Here is a 24343-nt window from a genome sequence, read left to right on the forward strand (position 1 = left end):
AATGCGTTGATTTGGGGAGGGGCGTGTGCGTGCATGTATGCCCAATTTACTTGGGTGAGATGTTGGAATTGTCTTTATGGGCCGAGGCCGGCCCCAAGAGTTCAACAGTCCGACCCAGGTGCTTTTGAAAAAAAGCGAAGGTCAAAAGCGTCCATCTTTGAGGAGTCCTCAGGGGAGTGTTTTCAAACAGCCTGTTCCTCAAGGCCATTCGAGGGAGTCAAATCGTAGATTAAGATGTTGTTTTTTCTTCGAGCAGTCAAAACAATGACATTCCTGCTCTTGTGTGCTGGCTTCGACAATTCCAATGTATTCTTTCTCTACTGTGTCAATTGCGTCGAGAGTCCAGTTGATCAAATTCATTTTGATGTTTAGATTTGAGGACAGCTCAAGAAAAGAGGCTTCAAAAAAGTTCAGACAAAGACAAGGACACAAGAAAGCAAGCGGGAAGGAGGAGGAGCAGGGAAAAATGCGACCACCCTCACCAAGAGGCAAGACAGAAAACCAAGAGGCAAGACAGACAGTTTATTTCAAATCCTGCATCTTCATTTGCTGCTGCTGTTCTCACCAGCACACTTGTGTTTCTTACACTGGTACTTAGAAGAGAATCTTTCACCACACACACTGCAACTCCACACTTTCTCACCTGTGTGTGTTCTTATGTGTACTTTAAAAGATTTTAGGTGACAGAAGCTTTTGTTGGAGCTTGAACAGGAGTATGTTTTTTTTTTTACCAGGGTGCATTCTCATGTGTGATTTTAATTGGTGTCTTTCTATATAACTTTTACCACATACTGAACATATAAAAGGTTTTTCACCAGTGTGTGTTCTCATGTGTACTCTAAACTTTGATTTATTACAAAACTTTTAAAACATTCTTAGCAGGAAAAAGGTTTTTCTCCAGTGTGTGTTCTCATGTGTACTTTTAAAGTTCGATTTATTACAAAACTTTTACCACATTCTGAGCAGGAAAAAGGTTTTTCTCCAGTGTGTATTCTCATGTGTGCTTTGAAATGGTCTCTTCGAGTAAAATCTTTACCGCAGATTAAACACGAAAAAGGTTTTTCTCCAGTGTGTGTTGTCATGTGTTCTTTTAAACTTTGTTTTATTACAAAACTTTTACCACATTCTGAGCAGGAAAAAGGTTTTTCTCCAGTGTGTATTCTCATGTGTGTTTTGAAATGGTCCCTTCGAGTAAAATCTTTACCACAAATTGAACATGAAATAGGTTTTTCTCCAGTGTGTATTCTCATGTGTGTTTTTAGACGACAATGGTATTTGAAAGGTTTGTCACAGAAAGAACATGTGAAGCGTGTGTTGTCAGTGTGACATGTCTTATCATCTTTAGAGTCTTCATCATCAGTGTCAGGAGAGTGTGACGTTGTGTCCTCACTATCTGATAGTGGAGCTAAGAGCTTGTCTGCTTGTGATCCTCCACAGTGGTCTCCATCAGCTTCTGTTGTCATGTGTTGAGTTGAGCTGCTGCTTGGAGGCTCCGCCTCTCTCTTCTCCTCACTTTCACCTTTGACCTCATCATCTTCACTCTTCACAGGGACACCAGTCACTGGGAACTCCTCCAACCATTCAAGATGCTCTCCCTCCTGACTGATGCTGTGTTCCTCCTCTTCCTCTTTAAAATGGGAGGTCAGTGGGTTATTTTCTTCCCTTTGCATTTCTTCCTCCTTAATGTGGAAGGGCTGTGGCTCCTCCTTGTCCATCCTGAAGCTCCACTTCTGTTGCTCAGAGAGAAGATGTTCTTCACAGACGTCTGCAGGACACAAGAAGACAAACATGCTCGAGAGGAGTCCATCTTTGTTCAGTCACATGTTAGGAGCGATATTGATAAGATTTTACCAATTCAGATATCATTTTCAATTCTGCTTTATGATTCAATTATTTGTGGATAAACGTTTGCTTTCAAATTCGGTAAAAAGGAGAAGGAACAGGTCGATTAGCACCAACAGTGAGGTCTTAAGAGGCCCAGACCTTATGGTTACCCCATGGGGTTGCAGGGGGCCCTAAGGACAATATTCTGCTTTGAAAATATCTATAAAAAAAATCTTATTGGCTATAAATTCATAAGATACTACACGTTATATTGTGGTAGTACACAGAACTTTTCTCCAGAAGGTCTTATCTTTGTCCATGTGATGTCAGATGAAACAAAAATTGAGCTGTTTGGCCACAATACCCAGTAATATGTTTGGAGGAGAAAAGGTGAGGCCTTTAATCCCAGGAACACCATGCCAACCGTCAAGCATGGTGGTCGTAGTATTATGCTCTGGGCCTGTTTTGCTGCCAATGGAACTGGTGCTTTAAATGGGACAATGAAAAAGGAGGATTACCTCCAAATTCTTCAGGACAACCTAAAATCATCAGCCCAGAGGTTGGGTCTTGGGCACAGTTGGGTGTTCCAACAGGACAATGACCCCAAACACACATCAAAAGTGGTAAAGGAATGGCTAAATCAGGCTAGAATTAAGGTTTTAGAATGGCCTTCCCAAAGTTCCGACTTAAACGTGTGGACAATGCTAAAGAAACAAGTCCATGTCAGAAAACCAAAACATTTAGCGGAACTGCACCGATTTTGTCAAAAGGAGTGGTCAAAAATTCAAGCAGAAGCTTGTGGATGGCTACCAAAAGCGCCTTATTGCAGTGAAACTTGCCAAGGGACATGTAAGCAAATATTAACATTGCTGTATGTATACTTTTGACCCAGCACATTTGCTCACATTTTCAGTAGACCCATAATAAATTCATAAAAGAAGCAAACTTCATGAATGTTTTCATCACTCTATCACAATAAAATAAGAGTTGTAGAAATGATTGGAAACTCAAGACAGCCATGGCATGATGTTCTTTACAAGTGTATGTAAACTTTTGATCGCGACTGAAATTTTTTTTTTCTAAAAGTACTTTTTTTTTTAACAAGTTTTATTTAAAAATAACATTCAAAAGTGTGTACTTTGTAGAAGAAACATTATTGTAGATAACGTCACATGTACCTCCCGTAGAAATGAAATGTGCATATGAAAGCAATATAAGCATTATTAACAAAGTAATATGGCAGAAACCAAAATATAAATAAATACAAATAAATGTGCAAGATGGCACATGATGGCCATAAGATGTAAGTGCACTTTTTGTCCTAGTGTACAACAATAGTGTTGATACATGAGAGGTCTACTCTTACACATATCAGAGAACACCTCTCAACTATTTGAAAGTTTGCCAATGAAATATGACAGCACTGCAGTGAGGTCTTTTGCCATTTTAAGGATGGAGCATAAGCAGCTGCTTCTGGAAGACATCAGGTATTGTATGTGTGATGTTGGTAGATGATGATGTAATGTAAGTGTGGCATCCAACTTGCCCTCTGCATGCCCACTCTGTAAATAAGGAATATGTTATATTTATTAGAGGATGATTATTATTGTAATCATCTGACTGACACACAAACTCTAATGTTAGTCCTGTAAAAACAAAACAAGTTGCAGTGTTTCTGCTAGGATTTGTTTTTAACACTCAGTTTAAAGGCCTACTGAAATGATTTTTTTTTATTTAAACGGGAATAGCAGATCCATTCTATGTGTCATACTTGATCATTTTGCGATATTGCCATATTTTTGCTGAAAGGATTTAGTATAGAACAACGTCGATAAAGTTCGCAACTTTTGGTCTCTGATAAAAAAAAAACCTTGCCCCAACCGGAAGTAGCGTGACGTTGTCAGTTGTTCACTCCCTCATATTTTCCTATTGTTTTCAACGCAGCTAGAGCGATTCGGACCGAGAAAGCGACGATTACCCCATTAATTTGAGCGAGGATGAAAGATTTGTGGATGAGGAACATTAGAGTGACGGACTAGAATGCAGTGAAATACATATTTTTTTTCGCTCTGACCGTAACTTAGGTACAAGCTGGCTCATTGGATTCCACACTCTCTCCTTTTTCTATTGTGGATCACGGATTTGTATTTTAAACCACCTCGGATACTATATCCTCTTGAAAATGAGAGTCGAGAATGCGAAATGGACATTCACAGTGACTTTTATCTCCACGACAATACATCGACGAAGCTCTTTAGCATGAGCTAACGTGATAGCATCTGTCTCAAATGCAGATAGAAACAAAATAAATAAATCCCTGACTGGAAGGATAGATAGAAGATCAACAATACTATTAAACCATGTACATGTAACTACACGGTTAATAGATCTCAGCCTGGCAAAGCTTAACAATGCTGTTGCTAACGACGCTATTTGAAGTCTTAAAGAAGTCAACTATGTGTGCAGTCCAAGGTGAAATGCAGTTATGTCATCTTCTTGTCAATAACACACACGTCAAACTTTTGCGTGTTGTTGCTTCCTTATTTGTCATTATTCAAAGCTGATTTTAATGTGTAGCAGCGGCAGCTGAACTCAATGTGACAACGTGTCATAGTTACGTCAGTCAGCTGGAATTCAAAATACAAATAGTTGTGTCGTTAGTCCAGAATCTTGACAGTCCTCATGGACGACATAATTAGGAACCAGTACTAAAAAAAATGGTACTTGGTATACATCCCTAATCTTCACCACTAAACCTTTGAAATATGCTGACATAGGTGCTGCTAAAGGTAAATAAACAGTAGCCATATTGAATGTTTGCCTTCATTTGACCACGTGAGGTAAGGAGGACGGCCTCTAGGTCACATGGTTACACCCCAGCAATTACATTGTTGATGATTTGACCGGGGCGGTATAGCTCGGTTGGTAGAGTGGCCTTGCCAGCAACTTGAGGGTTCCAGGTTCAATCCCCGCTTCCGCCAAACTAGTCACTGCCGTTGTATCCTTACACAAGACACTTTACCCACCTGCTCCCAGTGCCACCCACACTGGTTTAAATGTAACTTAGATATTGGGTTTCACTATGTAAAAATGCATTGAGTCACTAGAGAAAAGTGCTATATAAATATAATTCACTTCACTAATTCACACGATTGATGAGCATTCATTTTTAAATGGACGTGTTAAAAAGCAAGTATATCTCCATCTTTAGTCATAAATGTGGCCCCCGGATGAACATGTGTCACAAACATTGTATTAGATGATATGTGGATGTTGTGCTTACTTGGACTGTGATGAAGCTGTGAGGACTCAGGTGGTTTGTCTTCATGCTCTTCAGTCTTCACAGAGACAACAGTCAGTGGAAACTTGGTGAGATCAGCCTCCTCCTGCCCTACAGGACACTCTCCCTCCTCTTCTTCTTTATTATAAGGGGGCTGTGGATGCTTCTCGTCCCCTTTAAAATGTGAGGGCTGTGGATACTCTGAAGTGAAACTGTCCCCCTGCAGATGAGGGAGACATTGTTCTTGGTGTCCAATCAGCTGATGGATGTCTACAGGACACAAACAAAACACATTTTAACTCCTACATGCTAAATATTAAATGGTACATGAAACATAGGACTGTGGCTATTGAAAATGTTATTAATCAAGTGTTCTACTGAAATGTTTTCGTTTAATCGAGTAACTGGATAAAACATAGTGTTGCTTGTTTAAAGACAAATTTAAGCGACTATGAGACATTTCACTTAATAATGAACGGCCAATTGGTTTGAGATGGTATGAGATCAAGATGTCATCTTTAGATCAGGCTTTGTTTTTTCGACAATCACTGCCACATTAAAGGCTGCACCAACGAACGCGGACATGAAGGAAATAACAGGTCAGTATACGTTTACACACATAAATAACTTGTCAAACCTGCCCAGCTAGCAGAGGCTAGGTTTACCGCGTCAGTACCTATGGTAACTGACTCTGATTTTGTCTTACCTCTCTATTTTTGGAAGGTAAAACTCTCGAGCTTTACATACTCAGGAGTTTGCACTTAACCTGCTCTCTGGAATATTCCCCCGGTGACTGTGTGAGTTTTGTGTAGACATGTTGATACACATTGTTACAAACTGAGAGGAACATCAACCTCTCATAAATATTGTGTGTCTGAAACTGTCTCGTTTTTATGAACAACATAAAACAATCAGTGCATCATCCTCACATGACAACTCATCTTCCTATAGACAATCTATTCAAGAATAGTGTTAATAATAAATATAAAGTTAGTAAACATGTGAGAGTAAGAAGTAAACAAACCTGTTCTGTGTAACACAACTTGATGTTTTTGACGTTGTCGCTCCTTCTCCTCTTTTGTTGGACAAAGTTCCTCCTCGTACTCTGCTATTGGTTCTTTCGCACATTTTCACACAATCACAACACTTTACACTCACACTTGATCTCTGCTTAGCGATGTGTTTTGATCACTTCCGCCTCTCTTTGTTAGCAGCTAACAAGCTAAGCTAATTAGCAAGCTAAGCTAGGTCGAGAAGCATCAAAGTGCGCTCAGACTAATATAACAGGATGCAAACAGTTATTAACGATGTTTACTCTATTTAATAGAGTGTAATAAAGGACATATATGTGTACATGGACGCACAGATAAGAACACTGAACTGTGACGACTGCAATAACGTCTTCACGTCAGACGCCATCTTGCTTTATCCTCGCCGTGTTTGGTTCGCGCGCAGTGTTGTCAGATCTCGCGAGAGACACAAGTAACCAGTTCTCTCTTCCAGATCTCGCAAGAGAGATAAGTACAGCCAGCTTTCACCCCCGGTAAAACTATGTTATTATATACTTATGTAACAAACAGTTCAGGGTGTCCCAAGTTACCAGAGAATGTTTGGTAAGGAGGAGGAGTTTTGTCCTTCCAGAGTTGCGTAGGGATGTGACGTAAGAGGTCTAAGTGTGGTTTGTTGAAGAAGGTGTGCGAGGTTAACATTAAATAAGTGGTGGAGACTGGACCTGCTCGCACGACTCCCGTTTATTATTTTATTATTATATTATATCTTCATCGTATGGGCAGCTGTTTTCCGGCACCCGGACCTGAGGCCGAGGGTCTATGCCTTTTACCACCCCAGGCCCGGGGGGCCCTCCCGTTCATATGTCAGGACACACAGAAGTGAGCCAGGTCACCGAGCAGTCATCCAGGTCCGCCAGGCCACGCAAACCATTAGGAGCACGATAAATCGGGCAACGCAGGATCACGTGGTCGGCAGTCTGCTCCTCCGCGCCACACTCACCACGTCGCGTTAGGTGCTAAGCCCCCACTGGAACATGTTTGAGCGAAAGCGACCGACACCAGTTCGGAGGCGGTTAAGCCTCACCCAGGCCACTCGTGGTAGTGAGAGGCCTGGTATTGAGCCGGTGTCAGGTATGAAGTCACGGGAGTCTGGAGGAGATGGTATGCTCCAGGTCCGTGCTCCATTTGTGATTCGCCCAGTGAGCCCGCCCTGATGTTGTTGTCACTGCATTGCTGCAGGAGCTTCAGGGCGGCTGGTACCAGTGGGTCTCTGGAGGGGAGGCGGGGCGTTGGCTCTGAGGAGAGTGTGAGCCTTTCATGGAGCAGGTGGTTCTCATCCATGTTTGCCCGCCCGCCAGAGTTGCTACAGCACCTTGGCGACGAAGCTCAGCGGGTTGGATGCCTGCTAAGATGGGCAGTAGCTCCACAGGGGTGGGGCGCAGGCATCCAGTGATAACACGCAAGGCTTCGTTGATCGGGACATCAAGTTGTTTAGAGTGAGCACTGCGCGCCCAGACAGGTGCGCAGTACTCAGCAGTTGAGTAGACCAGGGCAAGTGCTGCTGTTCGCATAGTTCTTGCCCGGCACCCCCAACCGGACCCGACCAACCGTCTCAGCAGTGAGACGCGGGTGTTGAGTTTCTTGCGTGTTGCCAAGAGGTGTTTACGGAAAGTGAGCGACCTGTCCAGGTGACCCCAAGGTATTTAGGGTCAGGGCGAGGGTCTTCAGGTGTAGGACGAGGCCGGCATAGGGTAGAGGAAGCCCCATCCGGCTTCCGCACCTCGAACCTGATCTCACGATCCGCTTCCCAATTGTATAGGTGGAAAGCTTGTGTCACCGTCTTGGATTCGCTGAGCTTCAATCTCCAGTTATGGAGGTAAGCCACTAAAGTCTCCATGTCCTGGCTTAGAGTTCCCTCCAAGGCCTGCCAGTCCCTGTCGGAGTGCAGCAGCGCGAGATCGTCTGCGTATGCGAACCTCCGTGAGACTGTGGCAGGCAGGTCGTATGTATAGATGTTATACAGGAGGGGGAGCCAGGACAGATCCCTGGGTGGACGCCATTTTTCAGGCGCCGCAACCTGCTTTTATCTCCGTTACTGGTGGTGAGAGTAAAGCTGCGGTTCCAGACAAGCTCCATGATCATTTTGACCATGTGCCTGTCTGGAAGCAGGCGGAGAAGTTTGCAGTGAGGCCGCGGTGCCAGACTGTGTCATAGGCAGCAGTCAGGTCTATGAAGACGGCACCGGCCTTCTTTTTTCGCCTCAAAGCAGTCCTCGATGTCCTGGGTAAGGAGGGCGACCTGATCCACCGTGGACTTCCCACGTCGAAAACCCGCCTGCTCCCGGGGGAGGTGGGGGTCTATGATGGGCTCGACACAGGCATGAATCAGGCGCTCGAGGACTTTAAAGGGGACGCAGAGCAACGAGATTGGTCTGTAGCTCGTTACGTCATCCTTTGCTTGTTCGGCTTGGGGATAGCGACAACAGTGGCACTTCTCCAAATCCTGGGGATCCGGAGTTGGCGCAGGCAAGAAGACAGGAAAACTCTCAGCCAGGACTTCATTGCAGGGGCAGCGTGGAGCACGAGTTCTGGGCAGATGTTGTCAGGCCCAGCAGACTTGCCTGGTTTGGTATACTGGAGGGCAGCTGTGAACTCCTCCGGTGAAAACTCACCGGAGATGTTACACTCGCTAGATGTTGTTGTCCTCCAGAGGTCTGCAGTTTCCTGGCGCACCGCCCGGGAAAAATCTCGATTTATCCCGGTATATGCCCCGTTTTTCACAACCTGTGCTGCAATAGCATTTGCGGTAACGGGGCATGTTCGGGGTGCGCGCTCAGACCTACCAGTCAAGTTTTTCAAAGTGCTCCACGCGATACGGCTAGTGTGCGAGAAGTCGATGGAGTGGACTGCCTCTTTCCAGCGCTGGTGCCTCTTCCTTCCAAGAGTGAAAGAAGGGCAGTGGCTGAATTGTTAGCCTCCGGGCCATAAGGAGCCCGGAGGAAGGCGCTGTAGAGGGTCTCGCACTCGCCATCCCCAGCATGGTTTGTAGTTCTTACGCCGGCCGCGTGGGATGGCTTTTTTGGCCGCAGATGTTAGTGCCCTACAGAAGTCCTGGTATGCTTCGTCCACGTTGGGTGTGTCTGGTGGTGGGAGACACCGTGTGGACTTGTTGGTATGGAGGCGATAGAGTTTCCAATTGGCCTTCCGGAAGTTCCATCGCTTCATCGGTCCGCTCGGAACTGTTGTCACGAGGTCGGGCACCGATATCAGCGACGGTCGGTGTTGCGACCTGGGGAACATTCCTAGAACACGTCTGTCGGGGAGCTGGGTGTCCACACCGACACTCACGAAATCCAGGTCAGGGTTCGTGTCAGTGTTATGCCGAGCGGAGTGAAAGCTGGCTGGGCCCTTCGGGTTGTAGAGAAGGTTGAGCGAGTTGCGCTCTGCCCAGTCAGAAAGAGTTTCCTCCCGCCTCGGTGAGGTGGTACTGTATCCCCACCGTGTATGCCGGCAGTTGAAATCACCAGCATATACACACGGTGGTTCAAGCACTGGCAGTGACACTGGCGTGAGTTGTGAGGGTGGTGGTTTGTAGACGTTGACAATTTTGATGTCGCCAACGTCCACTCGCAGCCACTCGATCTCGGAGTTGTCCGGTGATCGATCGGCGAGGGTCCAGCTCAGATCGTTGTGGACAAAACGTGGCAAGGCCATGCTTCTTGCTCAGGATTGACCCAGCTAGCGTGAAGTTGGTGATCGCTAGCTTGTCCGCTGTTGGGCGGTGGGTTTCCTGAAGGAGGATGACCATGGCTTGGGTGGTGTGGGCCATGTGCTCGATGACGGATGTTTTGGCATCTGTGAGCCCTTCAACGTTCAGTTGCAGTATTCTTGGTTGGAGACCGGCAGCAGTGTTGCTACCAGATCTCCGCCCAGACTGCCCCTGGCGCCAGAACGGGAGGGTACCCGAGTTTGAAAGTTTTTTGTTTCGCCGCGTTGCCATGGAGTAGAGCAGCGCGGTTACTTGCAGGGATCACGGCGTGAACGTAAACTTTCTCGATCCCCATTATATTATATTATATAATATAATATAATTATTATATTATATTATATAAGTACAACCGAATATGCGAACCCAGGACTCTCGGCTACACTATTTACTTATTCTGAAAATAAAAGTAAACGTGTCCACTTATTTTCGTCAAAATATTCAAATATTTAAGAAACAACAGTAGCATAAGGAAAGAAAAAAAAGAAACAAACTAAATATTACACTTATGATATTTTTTTGTCTTTGATGCTAATCGTTTTTAATTATTTTAGAATGTGGGAGGTTTTCATGTTCTTTTTAAATTTTCTTTGGCATTATATATATTATATCTATATATCTATATCTATATATATCCATGCAAATATATATATATATATAAAAAAATGTTCTCCATATATATATAGTATATATATATATTATATATATATATATATATATATATATATATATATATATATATATAGATATATATATATATATATATAATATATATGTATATATATATATATATATATATATATATATATATATATATATATATATATATATATATATATATATATATATATATATATATATAATATACCCCACATTTCTAAAACACATTCTGAAAACTATTAGCATCAAAGAAAAAAATAATATCATGTTTGTAATATTTATTTTGTTTCTTTTGGGGTTTTAGTCTTTCCTTATGCTACTGTTATTTCAATACAATGTTAAATATTTCAATATTATTACGGGGGGAAAATACGTATATATATATTATATATATATATATATATATATATATATATATATATATATATATATACATATATATATATATATATATATATATATATATATATAATATAGGTATATATATTCATATATATATATATAATATAGGGTATATATATTTATATATATATATATATATATATATTGTAATTAAAGCAGGGTGGTCTTGGCTCGATACCGTGGTAGAGCGTACTATGTATGTGTGGGAAAAAAATCACAAGACTATTTCATCTCTACAGGCCTGTTTCATGAGGGGTTTTCCTCAATCCTCCTGAGGTTTGGGAAAACCCTGTTTCATGAGGGGTTTTCCTCAATCCTCCCGAGGATTGAGGAAAACCCCTCATGAAACAGGCCTGTAGAGATGAAATAGTCTTGTGATTTTTTTCCCACACATACATATATATATATATATATATATATATATATATATAATATATATATATATATATATATATATATATATATATATATATATATATATATATATTATCTATATATATATATATATATATTTATATATATATATATATATATGTATATATATATATAGTATATATATATATATAATATATATATATATATATATATATATATATATATATTATATCTATATATATATATATATATTACATATATAATATAGTTTGACACCCAGTGTTGATCGTCTCAGTTGATTGATTGATTGATTGATTTCTAGCCGATACTACATAAACAATTACGTAAAATAACATAAAATAACGCAGTAATGCATCATGTAGTAACAGTAACTGAGTTACTGAATATAAAAAAAATAACGCGTTAGACTACTAGTTACCGCCAAAAATAACGGTGTTACAGTAACGCGTTACTTTGTAATGCGTTAGTCCCAACCTGCAGTTCAGTGTTCTTAATCTCCATGTACACATATGTGTCGTTTATTAGACTCTATTAAATAGAGTAAACATCGTTAATAACTGTTCGCATCTGGTTATATTAGTCTGAGCGCACTTATCGAGCTAGCTTAGCTTGCTAGTTAGCTTAGCTTGTTAGCTGCTAACTAAGAGAGGGCGGAAGTGATCAAACACACATCGCTAAGCAGAGATCAAGTGTGAGTGTAAAGTGTTGTGATTGTGTGAAAATGTGCGAAAGAACGATAGCAGAGTACGAGGAGGAACTTTGTCCAACAAAAGAGGAGAAGGAGCGACAACATCAAAAACATCAAGTTGTGTTACACAGAACAGGTTTGTTTACTTCTTACTCTCACATGTTTACTAACTTTATATTTATTATTAACACTATACTTGAATAGATTGTCTATAGGAAGATGAATTGTCATGTGAGGATGATGCACTGATTGTTTTATGTTGTTCATAAAAACGAGACAGTTTCAGACACAAAATATTTATGAGAGGTTGATGTTCCTCTCAGTTTGTAACAATGTGTATCAACATGTTTACACAAAACTCACACAGTCAACGGGGGAATATTCCAGAGAGCAGGTTAAGTGCAAACTCCTGAGTATGTAAAAGGAAGTGTATTAATGAACTCATATCATGTTCTACACTTGGTGAATGTTCATATTCATCTCGGAGAAAGCAAACCATCAGGTTTGAGTAAACAGTGGTATTTCAGTTTGAGCACATGATAAGATAAGGTCCGTTAGTTTGATATTCGCAGGTGGATTGGATCACTTCTCGTAGGAAAAGAGGCCCTAATTGGACTTCGGAATGCAAAAGTGACAACCATATCCTTGAAAGGAGACTACCTGTCTAGCTCAAACGCCAACCTTTAAGTTATGACTTAAAGCAGTTGTTTTCCAGACACTTACACACCAACATCTCCTTTCGTGGTCAGGTGGTGCTGTTTAGCTTTAGCGCACACCCAGACAGTGAAAGAAGGAATATATAAAACGATGGTTTAGCTTCTCCGGGAGAGGAGTCCTCCATATTTGACCTGACCTCCTCCAGGAACTGCAGTCCTGTGTAAATGACGCTCGCTGGTAATAAAGCAACTTTTGCTTCAGTAAAGCGTCTCCGACGTCTCTTTTGATCCAGCCGCACTGCCGTGTCGCCCTTCTGTCCGGACGACGATGACAAGACCAGAAATACACTTCAAAAGCTCCAGAGTTTTACCTCCAAAAATAGAGAGGTAAGACAAAGTCAGAGTCACTTGCATAAAACACTGAAAGGGATTGGCGCGGTTGGTAGAGTGGCTGTGCCAGCAACCTGAGGGTTCCTGGTTCGATCCCCACCTTCCTACCAACCTTGTCACGTCCGTTGTGTCCTTGGCAAGACACTTCACCCTTGCTCCTGATAAGTCGTGGTTATTGCCTTGCATGGCAGCTCCCGCCATCAGTGTGTGAATGTGTGTGTGAATGGGTGAATGTGGAAATAGTGTCAAAGCCTTTTGAGTACCTTGAAGGTAGAAAAGCGCTATACAAGTATAACCCATTTACCATTGTTCCTATAACCCCTTTGTTCAAATGTTTGTTCCACTTGGCATCTTGTCTGACTCGCACCATGCACAGCCTTCCTTGTCACATATTGTTCCTTTTCCCGCTATCCCATCCAGTAATTCAAACTGATCCAGCAGCGCGATTGAGATTATTTTTACCTTACAAAAATCAAGGAACCAGGATACTCGGGAAACAAAATAAAAGGTAGCCTATACAAAACGACATATATGTGCACATGTATGCACTGATTAAAAATACAGAACTAAAACGCCCACGTTTAGACTTTCTCCATCAAACGCCATCTTGCTTTTTCCTCCTTCTTCTTCGTCTTTCTATTTCCAGCAGACTAGTAGAATATTTAGGTGTATTGCTGCCCTCCACAGGTTCTTAACGGGATTTCCTCCTTCTGTCCTATGGCCCACACTACATTCTAACAGTCCAGTAGGTGGCAGTATGAACCTTTCAAGTCATGTCTGCAAACTGCCAGTAAGAAGAAGTAATAGAGATGGTTGCTTGTTTCTCTCACGAGATCTGACAACATGTTTAAATAGAACAATTGACAGGTTGACAACATCCAACACAACCAAGTCATCTCCAATACATCTCAACATTACACACATCCTCCAGGCTGAGTTAGTCTAGATGATGAAGTAAGTGGAAACTACATGTAAGCCATATAGAAAACATTTAAAAAATGTACTGCAATAATAAATAAATAAAAATACATACCACAAACAATAACTACATTTATTGTACCGAACTTTAGTTGAAGCATACATTGTTTATTGCATAAAGGTCTGGGGACATACATATAAAACCATCACACAACAATATTCATATTACACAAGAGAGTAATAAAGACAATTAATAGAATGGATTATAGAGACCCAACAAATGATTCATAAAGTCACACATTTTAAAAGTAAATGATCTGTATAAAAGACAAATGATGTTATAAAGTAAATAATAATATGCTTCCAGAAGTGGCCCAGAAGATGTTTCAGATGTGAAGCAGTAAATATGAACTAAGAGGGATTTATGTGTACTCAAAAGCAAAGGTATTAACACATGTAAAACAAATATGAATATCATATAAAGAGTTCAGATTCAGATTCAGATTCAGAGCTTTATTTGTCCATTCTTAACATGTACAAGACACATAAGAACTGAAATTACATTTTCGGCACAATCCCGCTAAGAGCAGACATACGTTACAGGGAGACAAGACGGGACCGCCAACGGATCAGCCACTTAGGGCGCTCCTTAAAAAGGTGGGAAAAAGGTGACATTGGGGAAGGGGGGGAGAGTAAAAAAAATATCAGTCTGAGGCTGGACCCTCAGGAATGGTCCAGACTGAGTCCGAGGAAAAAACCTCACATAGCATGGCACACATAAACATGGTACATGTAATCACAACAACTCGCAACAGAGTCATCCAACAGGACCTTGGAGGCCGGCAGCTGCTGTTGAGCGCTACTCAGCCCCCACAACCCCGGAGGAATTAAGCAGTGGTGAAGGCGTTGATTTGGGGAGGGGTGTGTGCGTGCATGTATGCCCAATTAACTTGGGTGAGATGTTGGAATTGTCTTTATGGGCCGAGGCCGGCCCCAAGAGTTCAAGAGTTCAAGAGTCCGACCCAGGTGCTTTTGAAAAAAGGGAAAGGTCAAAAGCGTCCATCTTTGAGGAGTCCTCAGGGGAGTGTTTTCAAACAGCCTGTTCCTCAAGGCCATTCGAGGGAGTCAAATCGTAGATTAAGATGTTGTTTTTTCTTCGAGCAGTCAAAACAATGACATTCCTGCTCTGTATGCTGGCTCTGACAATTCCAATTTATTCTTTCTCTAACTTCATCAAGATGGACTCTACCTTGCGATTCAAATCAGCAATCGCTCCAGTCTGTGATCCCACAGCACGACCCAATCCTTACATTGCGTTGAACAGCCTGTTGGCCCCTTGAGTGGCTGCCATCGTCTTCCGAATTTGACGATACACCAGAGCAATGCCCAGCCCAATCAGCAAATTCCCTGCGATCACAGCTCCAAATAGGTAGATGTCTTCCACGTCCTCGATGGAAAGGACTGAGAGGCACATGATTCTCCAAGTATTCCAGGAGTCTCTCACGTACCCCGCAGCAATGGTTCCATCAGGGCAGCCAGGCTCCCCCGAACCTCTTTTCCTTGTCGAAAAAGACTGTGTCAATTGCGTCGAGAGTCCAGTTGATCAAATTCATTTTGATGTTTAGATTTGAGGACAGCTCAAGAAAAGAGGCTTCAAAAAGTTCGGACAAAGACAAGGACACAAGAAAGCAAGCGGGAAGGAGGAGGAGCAGGGAAAAATGCGACCACCCTCACCAAGAGGCAAGACAGAAAAAAGTTCATCTATGGAATCATCTACAATTAGAAAATAAAATATGTAACACTTCATATTTCAAAAAACATATATAAGACACTATTATGAATAAGTATAAAAGTGAATTATGAATATTTACACTTAAAATGTTTTTTGTATGTTAAATATTTTATGTACTGTTTATTCTCACCTTTTCAGTCAAAATGTCTGTTCATTTTAAAGTACACAAATGTGTATATTAACTCATGTACTTGACTGAAATAAATGCACTAATATGAAGTGTCTAATCTATAAGAATTATAACAAGATTGTGTTTACAATATTGCTGCTGCTGCTGTCTCACCAGCACACTTGTGTTTTCTTACACTGGTACTTATAAGAGAATCTTTCACCACACACACTGCAACTCAACACTTTCTTACCTGTGTGTTTTCTCATGTGTGCTTTAAAAGATTTTAGGTGACATAAGCTTTTGTTGCAGCTTGAACAGGAGTATGGTTTTTCACCAGAGTGCGTTCTCATGTGTAATTTTAATTGGTGTCTTTCTATATAACTTTTGCCACATACTGAACATATAAAATGTTTTTCACCAGTGTGTGTTCTCATGTGTGCTTTGAAATGTTGCTTTTGAGTAAAATCTTTACCGCAGATTGAACATGAAAAAGGTTTTTCTCCAGTGTGTATTCTCATGTGTACTTTTAGATTTTGATTAATTACAAAAGTTTTACCACATTCCGAGCAGGAAAAATATGTTTTTCCAGTGTGTGTTCTCATGTGTACTTTTAAATTTGTATTTGTTACAAAACTTTTACAACATTCTGAGCAGGAAAAAGGTTTTTCTCCGGTGTGTATTCTCATGTGTGATTTCAAATTTCCATTTCTTACAAAACTTTTACCACATTCTGAACAGGAAAAAGGTTTTTCTCCAGTGTGTTTTCGCACGTGTGTTATTAGAACACTATGGTATCTAAAGGTTTGGTCACAGTGAGAACATGTGAAGTGTGTGTTGTCAGTGTGACATGTCTTATCATCTTTAGAGTCTTCATCATCAGTGTCAGGAGAGTGTGACGTTGTGTCCTCACTATCTGATAGTGGAGCTAAGAGCTTGTCTGCTTGTGATCCTCCACAGTGGTCTCCATCAGCTTCTGTTGTCATGTGTTGAGTTGAGCTGCTGCTTGGAGGCTCCGCCTCTCTCTTCTCCTCACTTTCACCTTTGACCTCATCACCTTCACTCTTCACAGGGACACCAGTCACTGGAAACTCCTCCAACCATGCAAGATGCTCTCCCTCCTGATTGATGCTGTGTTCCTCCTCTTCCTCTTTAATGTGAGGGGTCAGTGGGTCCACCTGTTCTTCTTTAATGTGAGGGGTCAGTGGATCCTCCTCTTCCTCTTTAATGTGAGGGGTCAGTGGGTCCTCCTCTTCCTCCTTAATGTGAGGGCTCAGTTCTTCTTTAAAATGAGGTGTCAGTGGGTACTCCTCTTCCTTTTTAAAATGGGGTGTCAGTGGGTAATCCTCTTCCTTTTTGAAATGGGGGATCAGTGGGTCCTTCTCTTCCTCTTTGATGTGAGTGGTCAGTGGGTCATCCTCTTCCTCTTTAAAATGGGGGATCAGTGGGTGTTCCTCTTCCTTTTTAATGTTGGAGGGCTGTGGCTCCATCCTGAAGCTCCACTTCTGTTGCTCAGGGAGAAGATGTTCTTCACAGACGTTTGCAGGACACAAGAAGACAAACACGTTTTAGAAACATCCTGCTCTGCTCAGTCACGTCTGCATGCACTTAGGAAAAACAAGTTCTCGTATGAACTTTCTTGAATTCTCAGTGACGTACAAAAACGCTGCTCTTTACAACATTATTCACAGGAAAATAAAAACAAACCAGGACGACAGGACTTTTTACTATGAATAGACGATATGGTTTAAGATTGATTTTGCGATAAATTATTTCATATAAAATTACTAATAGAACCATTTTAAAACAGGCTACACAGGCTCCTAATTTAGTTGCTGAAATATGCAGTAAAATATTACATCATTTCCAGTATTATTTCCTCAAATAAAGTAATCAGATATTAACAGTAAATAAACAAGTACATTAATAATAATTGTTCCAACAAAATAACACAATTAGAAATGACACAATATGTTACTGCATATGTCAGCTGCCAAATTAGGATCCTTTGTAACCCGTTTTGAAATTCTACTTTTATCATTCATATACCAAAGGGCAGCATGGTGGAACAGGGGTTAGTGCATGTGCCTCACAATACGAAGGTCCCGAGTTCAATCCCGGGCTCTGGATCTTTCTTTGTGGAGTTTGTATGCTCTCCCTTTGACTGCGTGGGTTCCCTCCGGGTACTCCGGCTTCCTCCCACCACCAAAGACATGCACCTGGGGATAGGTTGATTGGCAACACTAAATGGTCCCTAGTGTGTGAATGTTGTCTGTCTATCTGTGTTGGCCCTAAGATGAGGTGGCGACTTGTCCAGGGTGTACTCCGCCTTCCACCTGAATGCAGCTGAGATAGGCTCCAGCACCCCCCGCAACCCTGAAAGGGACAAGCGGTAGAAAATGGATGGATGGGTACCTAATTATATAGTGTGATATATATTGTTATTATGATATAGATTTGAGGTCATATCGCTCATCCCAAACATTGGTTCGCTGAGTCATTTTGTTTGGCCCAACAAATATATTTATCTTGTAGATTCTTCAGATGTGTGTGTACGTTTAAAATGTTATACTACTGTTCTACATCACATGGAAGTGTCATGCTATGGGGTTGGTGTGCTTTCAACTAGGGGTGTGACGATACGGTCAGCTCACCAAAGGATACTCGATATTGGCTTTAGGAGAACGAGACGATATTTTGGTGGTTAACATGATTCTTACACATGTGTGTACTTCATGTGTATATGAATGTACTTTCCCTTGTGTGCTTAGTTTTACTGTAACTTCATTGTGGATAATATCTATAAACAACCTCAATTGTTTTTCATCTTTAATTTGAAGGACTGTTTACTTATCTGAAAAATTCAAAGGAAACTGCAATCTTTTTTTTAAAATGTCGCCTATCATTTACAATGACAAGAACACATGTTTTTCTTTGAGCAAGATATGTAAATATGACATGTTATTAAGAATGTTACTACATATATACTTACAGAGTGTATTTAAAATGTTGAAGGGGGTTTTAGGTTGTTATTTAGAGCACTTTATAGGCAGAATAGAGCAGCTACCAATGACTCAAATGCTAGCTAACTTTTGCTAAGGTTTATTTTCCATCTACAATGCATAAAATAAATAAAAACATGTGTGTTCTTGTCTTTGATCTACTAAGTGGCCTTGTGGTTAGAGTGTCCACCCTGATACTGGAAAGTCGTGAGTTCAAACCCCGGCCGAGTCATACCAAAGACTATAAAAATGGGACCCATTGCACTCAGCATCACCGCTCTCCCTCACCTCCCAGGGGGTGAACTTGGGGATGGGTAAAATGCAGAGGATAATTTCACCACACCTAGTGTGTGACTACCGTTGGGACCTTAACTTGAACTTACATAGGGACTGTGAATGATTCCAAAAAGTGCAGTTCCCCTTGAAATTACAAAATGGAACAACAAGATTTCATGTGACAAGAACAGAATATTTAATAATAAAATGCCTCATAGCAAATGTGATGAATTCATCTTAATGCTGTCCTTTTTCAACCTCTCCCTTTTAAAGTCCTCGCAGGGTCTTTTGTCCTAATGACTGCCTGGTTAAAGTGAGGAGACTATAATTTAGGAAAACCATTTATTTACAAATGGACTAAGATAAGTACGTCTCTGCGCTGCTGACCTTTCTCCACTCAAGATTATCTCCTGCTGACCCCACTATGGACTGGACTATCACATTATTATGTAAGGGACGGCGTGGCGAAGTTGGTAGAGTGGCAGTGACAGCAATCAGAGTGTTGCTGGTTACTGGGGTTCAATTCCCACCTTCTACCTTCCTAGTCACGTCCGTTGTGTCCTTGGGCAAGACACTTCACCCTTTGCCTCTGATGGCTGCTGGTTAGCGCCTTGCATGGCAGCTCCCGCCATCAGTGTGTGAATGTGTGTGTGAATGGGTAAATGTGGAAATACTGTCAAAGCGCTTTGAGTACCTTGAAGGTAGAAAAGCGCTATACAAGTATAACCCATTTATCATTTATTATTAGATCCACTATGGACTGGACTCTCACACTATTATGCTACATCCAGTATGGACTGGACTATCACATTATTATGTTAGATCCACTATGGACTGGACTATCACAATAGTATGCTAGATCCACTATGGACTGGACTCTCACATTATTATGTTAGATCCACTATGGACTGGACTCTCACATTATTATGTTAGATCCACTATGGACTGGACTCTCACACTACTATGTTAGATCCACTATGGACTGGGCGTTTACACTATTATGCTAGATCCACTATGGACTGGACGTTTACACTATTATGTTAGATCCACTATGGACTGGACTCTCACATTATTATGTTAGATCCACTATGGACTGGACTCTCACACTATTATGTTAGATCTACTATGGACTGGACTTTTACACTATTATGTTAGATCCACGATGGACTGGACTCTCACACTATTATGCTAGATCCACTATGGACTGGACTTTCACACTATTATGCTAGATCCACTATGGACTGGACTCTCACACTATTATGTTAGATCCACTATGGACTGGGCGTTTACACTATTATGCTAGATCCACTATGGACTGGACGTTTACACTATTATGTTAGATCCACTATGGACTGGACTCTCACACTATTATGTTAGATCTACTATGGACTGGACTTTTACACTATTATGTTAGATCCACGATGGACTGGACTCTCACACTATTATGCTAGATCCACTATGGACTGGACTTTCACACTATTATGCTAGATCCACTATGGACTGGACTCTCACACTATTATGTTAGATCCACTATGGACTGGACTTTTACACTATTATGTTAGATCCACGATGGACTGGACTCTCACACGATTATGTTAGATCTACTATGGACTGGACTTTTACACTATTATGTTAGATCCACGATGGACTGGACTCTCACACTATTATGCTAGATCCACTATGGACTGGACTTTCACACTATTATGCTAGATCCACTATGGACTGGACTCTCACACTATTATGTTAGATCCACTATGGACTGGGCGTTTACACTATTATGCTAGATCCACTATGGACTGGACGTTTACACTATTATGTTAGATCCACTATGGACTGGACTCTCACACTATTATGTTAGATCTACTATGGACTGGACTTTTACACTATTATGTTAGATCCACGATGGACTGGACTCTCACACTATTATGCTAGATCCACTATGGACTGGACTTTCACACTATTATGCTAGATCCACTATGGACTGGACTCTCACACTATTATGTTAGATCCACTATGGACTGGACTTTTACACTATTATGTTAGATCCACGATGGACTGGACTCTCACACTATTATGCTAGATCCACTATGGACTGGACTTTCACACTATTATGCTAGATCCACTATGGACTGGACTCTCACACTATTATGCTAGATCCACTATGGACTGGACTTTCACACTATTATGCTAGATCCACTATGGACTGGACTCTCACACTATTATGTTAGATCCACTATGGACTGGACTCTCACTATTATGTTAGATCCACTATGGACTGGACTCTCACACTATTATGCTAGATCCACTATGGACTGGACTTTCGTACTATTATGTTAGATCCACTATTGGATGGACTCTCACATTATTATGTTAGATCTACTATGGACTGGACTCTCACACTATTATGTTAGATCTACTATGGACTGGACTTTTACACTATTATGTTAGATCCACGATGGACTGGACTCTCACACTATTATGCTAGATCCACTATGGACTGGACTTTCACACTATTATGCTAGATCCACTATGGACTGGACTCTCACACTATTATGTTAGATCCACTATGGACTGGACTTTTACACTATTATGTTAGATCCACGATGGACTGGACTCTCACACTATTATGCTAGATCCACTATGGACTGGACTTTCACACTATTATGCTAGATCCACTATGGACTGGACTCTCACACTATTATGTTAGATCCACTATGGACTGGACTTTTACACTATTATGTTAGATCCACGATGGACTGGACTCTCACACTATTATGCTAGATCCACTATGGACTGGACTTTCACACTATTATGCTAGATCCACTATGGACTGGACTCTCACACTATTATGCTAGATCCACTATGGACTGGACTTTCACACTATTATGCTAGATCCACTATGGACTGGACTCTCACACTATTATGTTAGATCCACTATGGACTGGACTCTCACAATATTATGTTAGATCCACTATGGACTGGACTCTCACACTATTATGCTAGATCCACTATGGACTGGACTCTCACACTATTATGTTAGATCCACTATGGGCTGGACTCTCACACTATTATGTTAGATCCACAATGGACTGGACATCTGCGGTCCCCTCCAAGGTTTCTCATTGTCATCCCACTGGGTTGAGTTTTTTCTTGCCCTGATGTGGGATCTGAGCCGATGATGTCGTTGTGGCTTGTGCAGCCCTTTGAGACACTCGTGATTTAGGGCTATATAAGTAAACACCGATTGATTGAATGATTGATAAGTAACTCATTTTTACAGGTAGCTAAGCAATCACATGGTTGCAAGTACCAGACTTACGTGCATCAACAACACCCACATTCTTACATACAACATATTTAAGGACGGCGGTAATAAATAAATATAAAGTTAGTAAACATGTGAGAGTAAGAAGTAAACAAACCTGTTCTGTGTAACACAACTTGATGTTTTTGATGTTGTCGCTCCTTCTCCTCTTTTGTTGGACAAAGTTCCTCCTCGTACTCTGCTATCGTTCTTTCGCACATTTTCACACAATCACAACACTTTACACTCACACTTGATCTCTGCTTAGCGATGTGTTTTGATCACTCATTTTGTCTTCTTAATCCGCGCGTAGTTGTACGAATGTGTCGCGTCTTTGTTAGCAGCTAACAGGCTAAGCTAGCTAACAAGCTAGCTTAGGCTAACTAGCAAGCCCGAGCGTCAAAATGCGCTCAGAATAATGTATCTAATGTAATGTAATGTGCACTAATTGACGATCTATTAAACGACATATATGTGCACATGTATGCACTGATTAAAAATACAGAACTATAATGCCCACGTTTAGACTTTCTCCCCCAAAAACCATTTTGCTTTTTCCTTCTTCTTCTTCTTCTTTCTATTTCCAGCAGACTAGTAGAACATCTTAGGTGTATTGCTGCCCTCCACAGGTTCTTAACAGGATTTCCTCCTTCGGTCCTATGGCCCACACTACATTCTACAGTCCGGTAGGTGGCAGTATGAACCTTTCAAGTCATGGCTGCAAACTGCCAGTAAGAAGAAGAAGTAATAGAGCTGGTTGCTTGTTTCTCTCGCGAGATCTGACAACATGTTTAAATAGAACAATTGACAGGTTGACAACATCCAAACAAACCAAGTCATGTCCAATACATCTCAACTTTACACACATCCTCCAGGCTGAGAAGAGACAATACAAACAGGTTAAAAAAAATGAAGGGATTCTCTATTGTTTACCATTTTCCAAGATTGAATTAATCATTTGAAGTAATTGCGCCAATGTGAACATTTTGATTTGGTAATTGACATTTATGTATAAAACATTTAGCTTGCACCATAATAATATTAACAAGCATTTCGCACAAATAGACTCAAGAACAGTTTCTACCCCCGGGCCATAACTGCACTAAACGCAGCTGGAATGTAAAAAACAAAAAAAAACTCCCTCACATGCAACATGAGGAAGCCACCGGTCAATCACGATCCGGGACTGTGCAATCAGCAATTACACGCCAACTGGACAATATTTATCATATTTATTTACATATTAATCCAAAACAAAATGCCTGCACAGCATAGGAGGAAATAGGAAATGCTGACTCCCACCCCCTCAGCACACTGGGAACCAGCATTACTCCTCTCTAGTCAGTTCACTAGTCCCTTTATACTTTTTACTGTCTCGTTTTTTTTTTACATTGCCTCTCAGAGTGGTCCTAGGCCATATTGCATATTGTGTATATTGTGTTGTTTTTGTATATTGTGTGGTTTCTTCTTTTTTTTTTTTTTTTTTAATTTTTTTAAAATGCATAGCACCTTAGGGAAGCAACCTAAATTTCGTTGGACCTGTACCTGTACATGCACAATGACAATAAAGATCATTCATTCATTCATTCATTCATTCATTCATTCATTCAAGTTACCATCTTTTATAATTATAGCAAATGTAATCTCTTCCAGCCAGTCTCTGGTCTCCTCCCAAAACAGATGCACAGTATCACAAATCCACAAACACACGAGTCACATCCTCTACATCTCCACACATATAACAGCCAATAACCATAATGTTACTTTTTTGTTTCAAAATAATCATTTGTAGAGTATATTTCATCAATAGCTGCTGATTTTAATATTCTTCTATTGTTTAGCATATTTCCCTTTACTCTTTTTCTTTTCTC

The 24343-nt window shown here is 41.0% G+C and overlaps 1 protein-coding gene across 1 annotated transcript; it reads right to left on the bottom strand.

The window, feature by feature from the left end:
• On the bottom strand, positions 1 to 23059 carry LOC133640697 (zinc finger protein 180-like). The gene is made up of 3 exons (XM_062034260.1): positions 22591 to 23059; positions 5108 to 5374; positions 1 to 1765 (listed from the first exon to the last, which is right to left on the bottom strand). Exons 1-3 carry the CDS (start codon positions 22691 to 22693, stop codon positions 876 to 878), a joined length of 1260 nt encoding a protein of 419 aa, XP_061890244.1. The 5' UTR covers positions 22694 to 23059; the 3' UTR covers positions 1 to 875.
• Positions 23060 to 24343: the final 1284 nt, after the last annotated feature.

This window comes from Entelurus aequoreus, linkage group LG23, assembly GCF_033978785.1.
Source record: "Entelurus aequoreus isolate RoL-2023_Sb linkage group LG23, RoL_Eaeq_v1.1, whole genome shotgun sequence".
Taxonomy (NCBI): Eukaryota; Metazoa; Chordata; class Actinopteri; order Syngnathiformes; family Syngnathidae; genus Entelurus; species Entelurus aequoreus.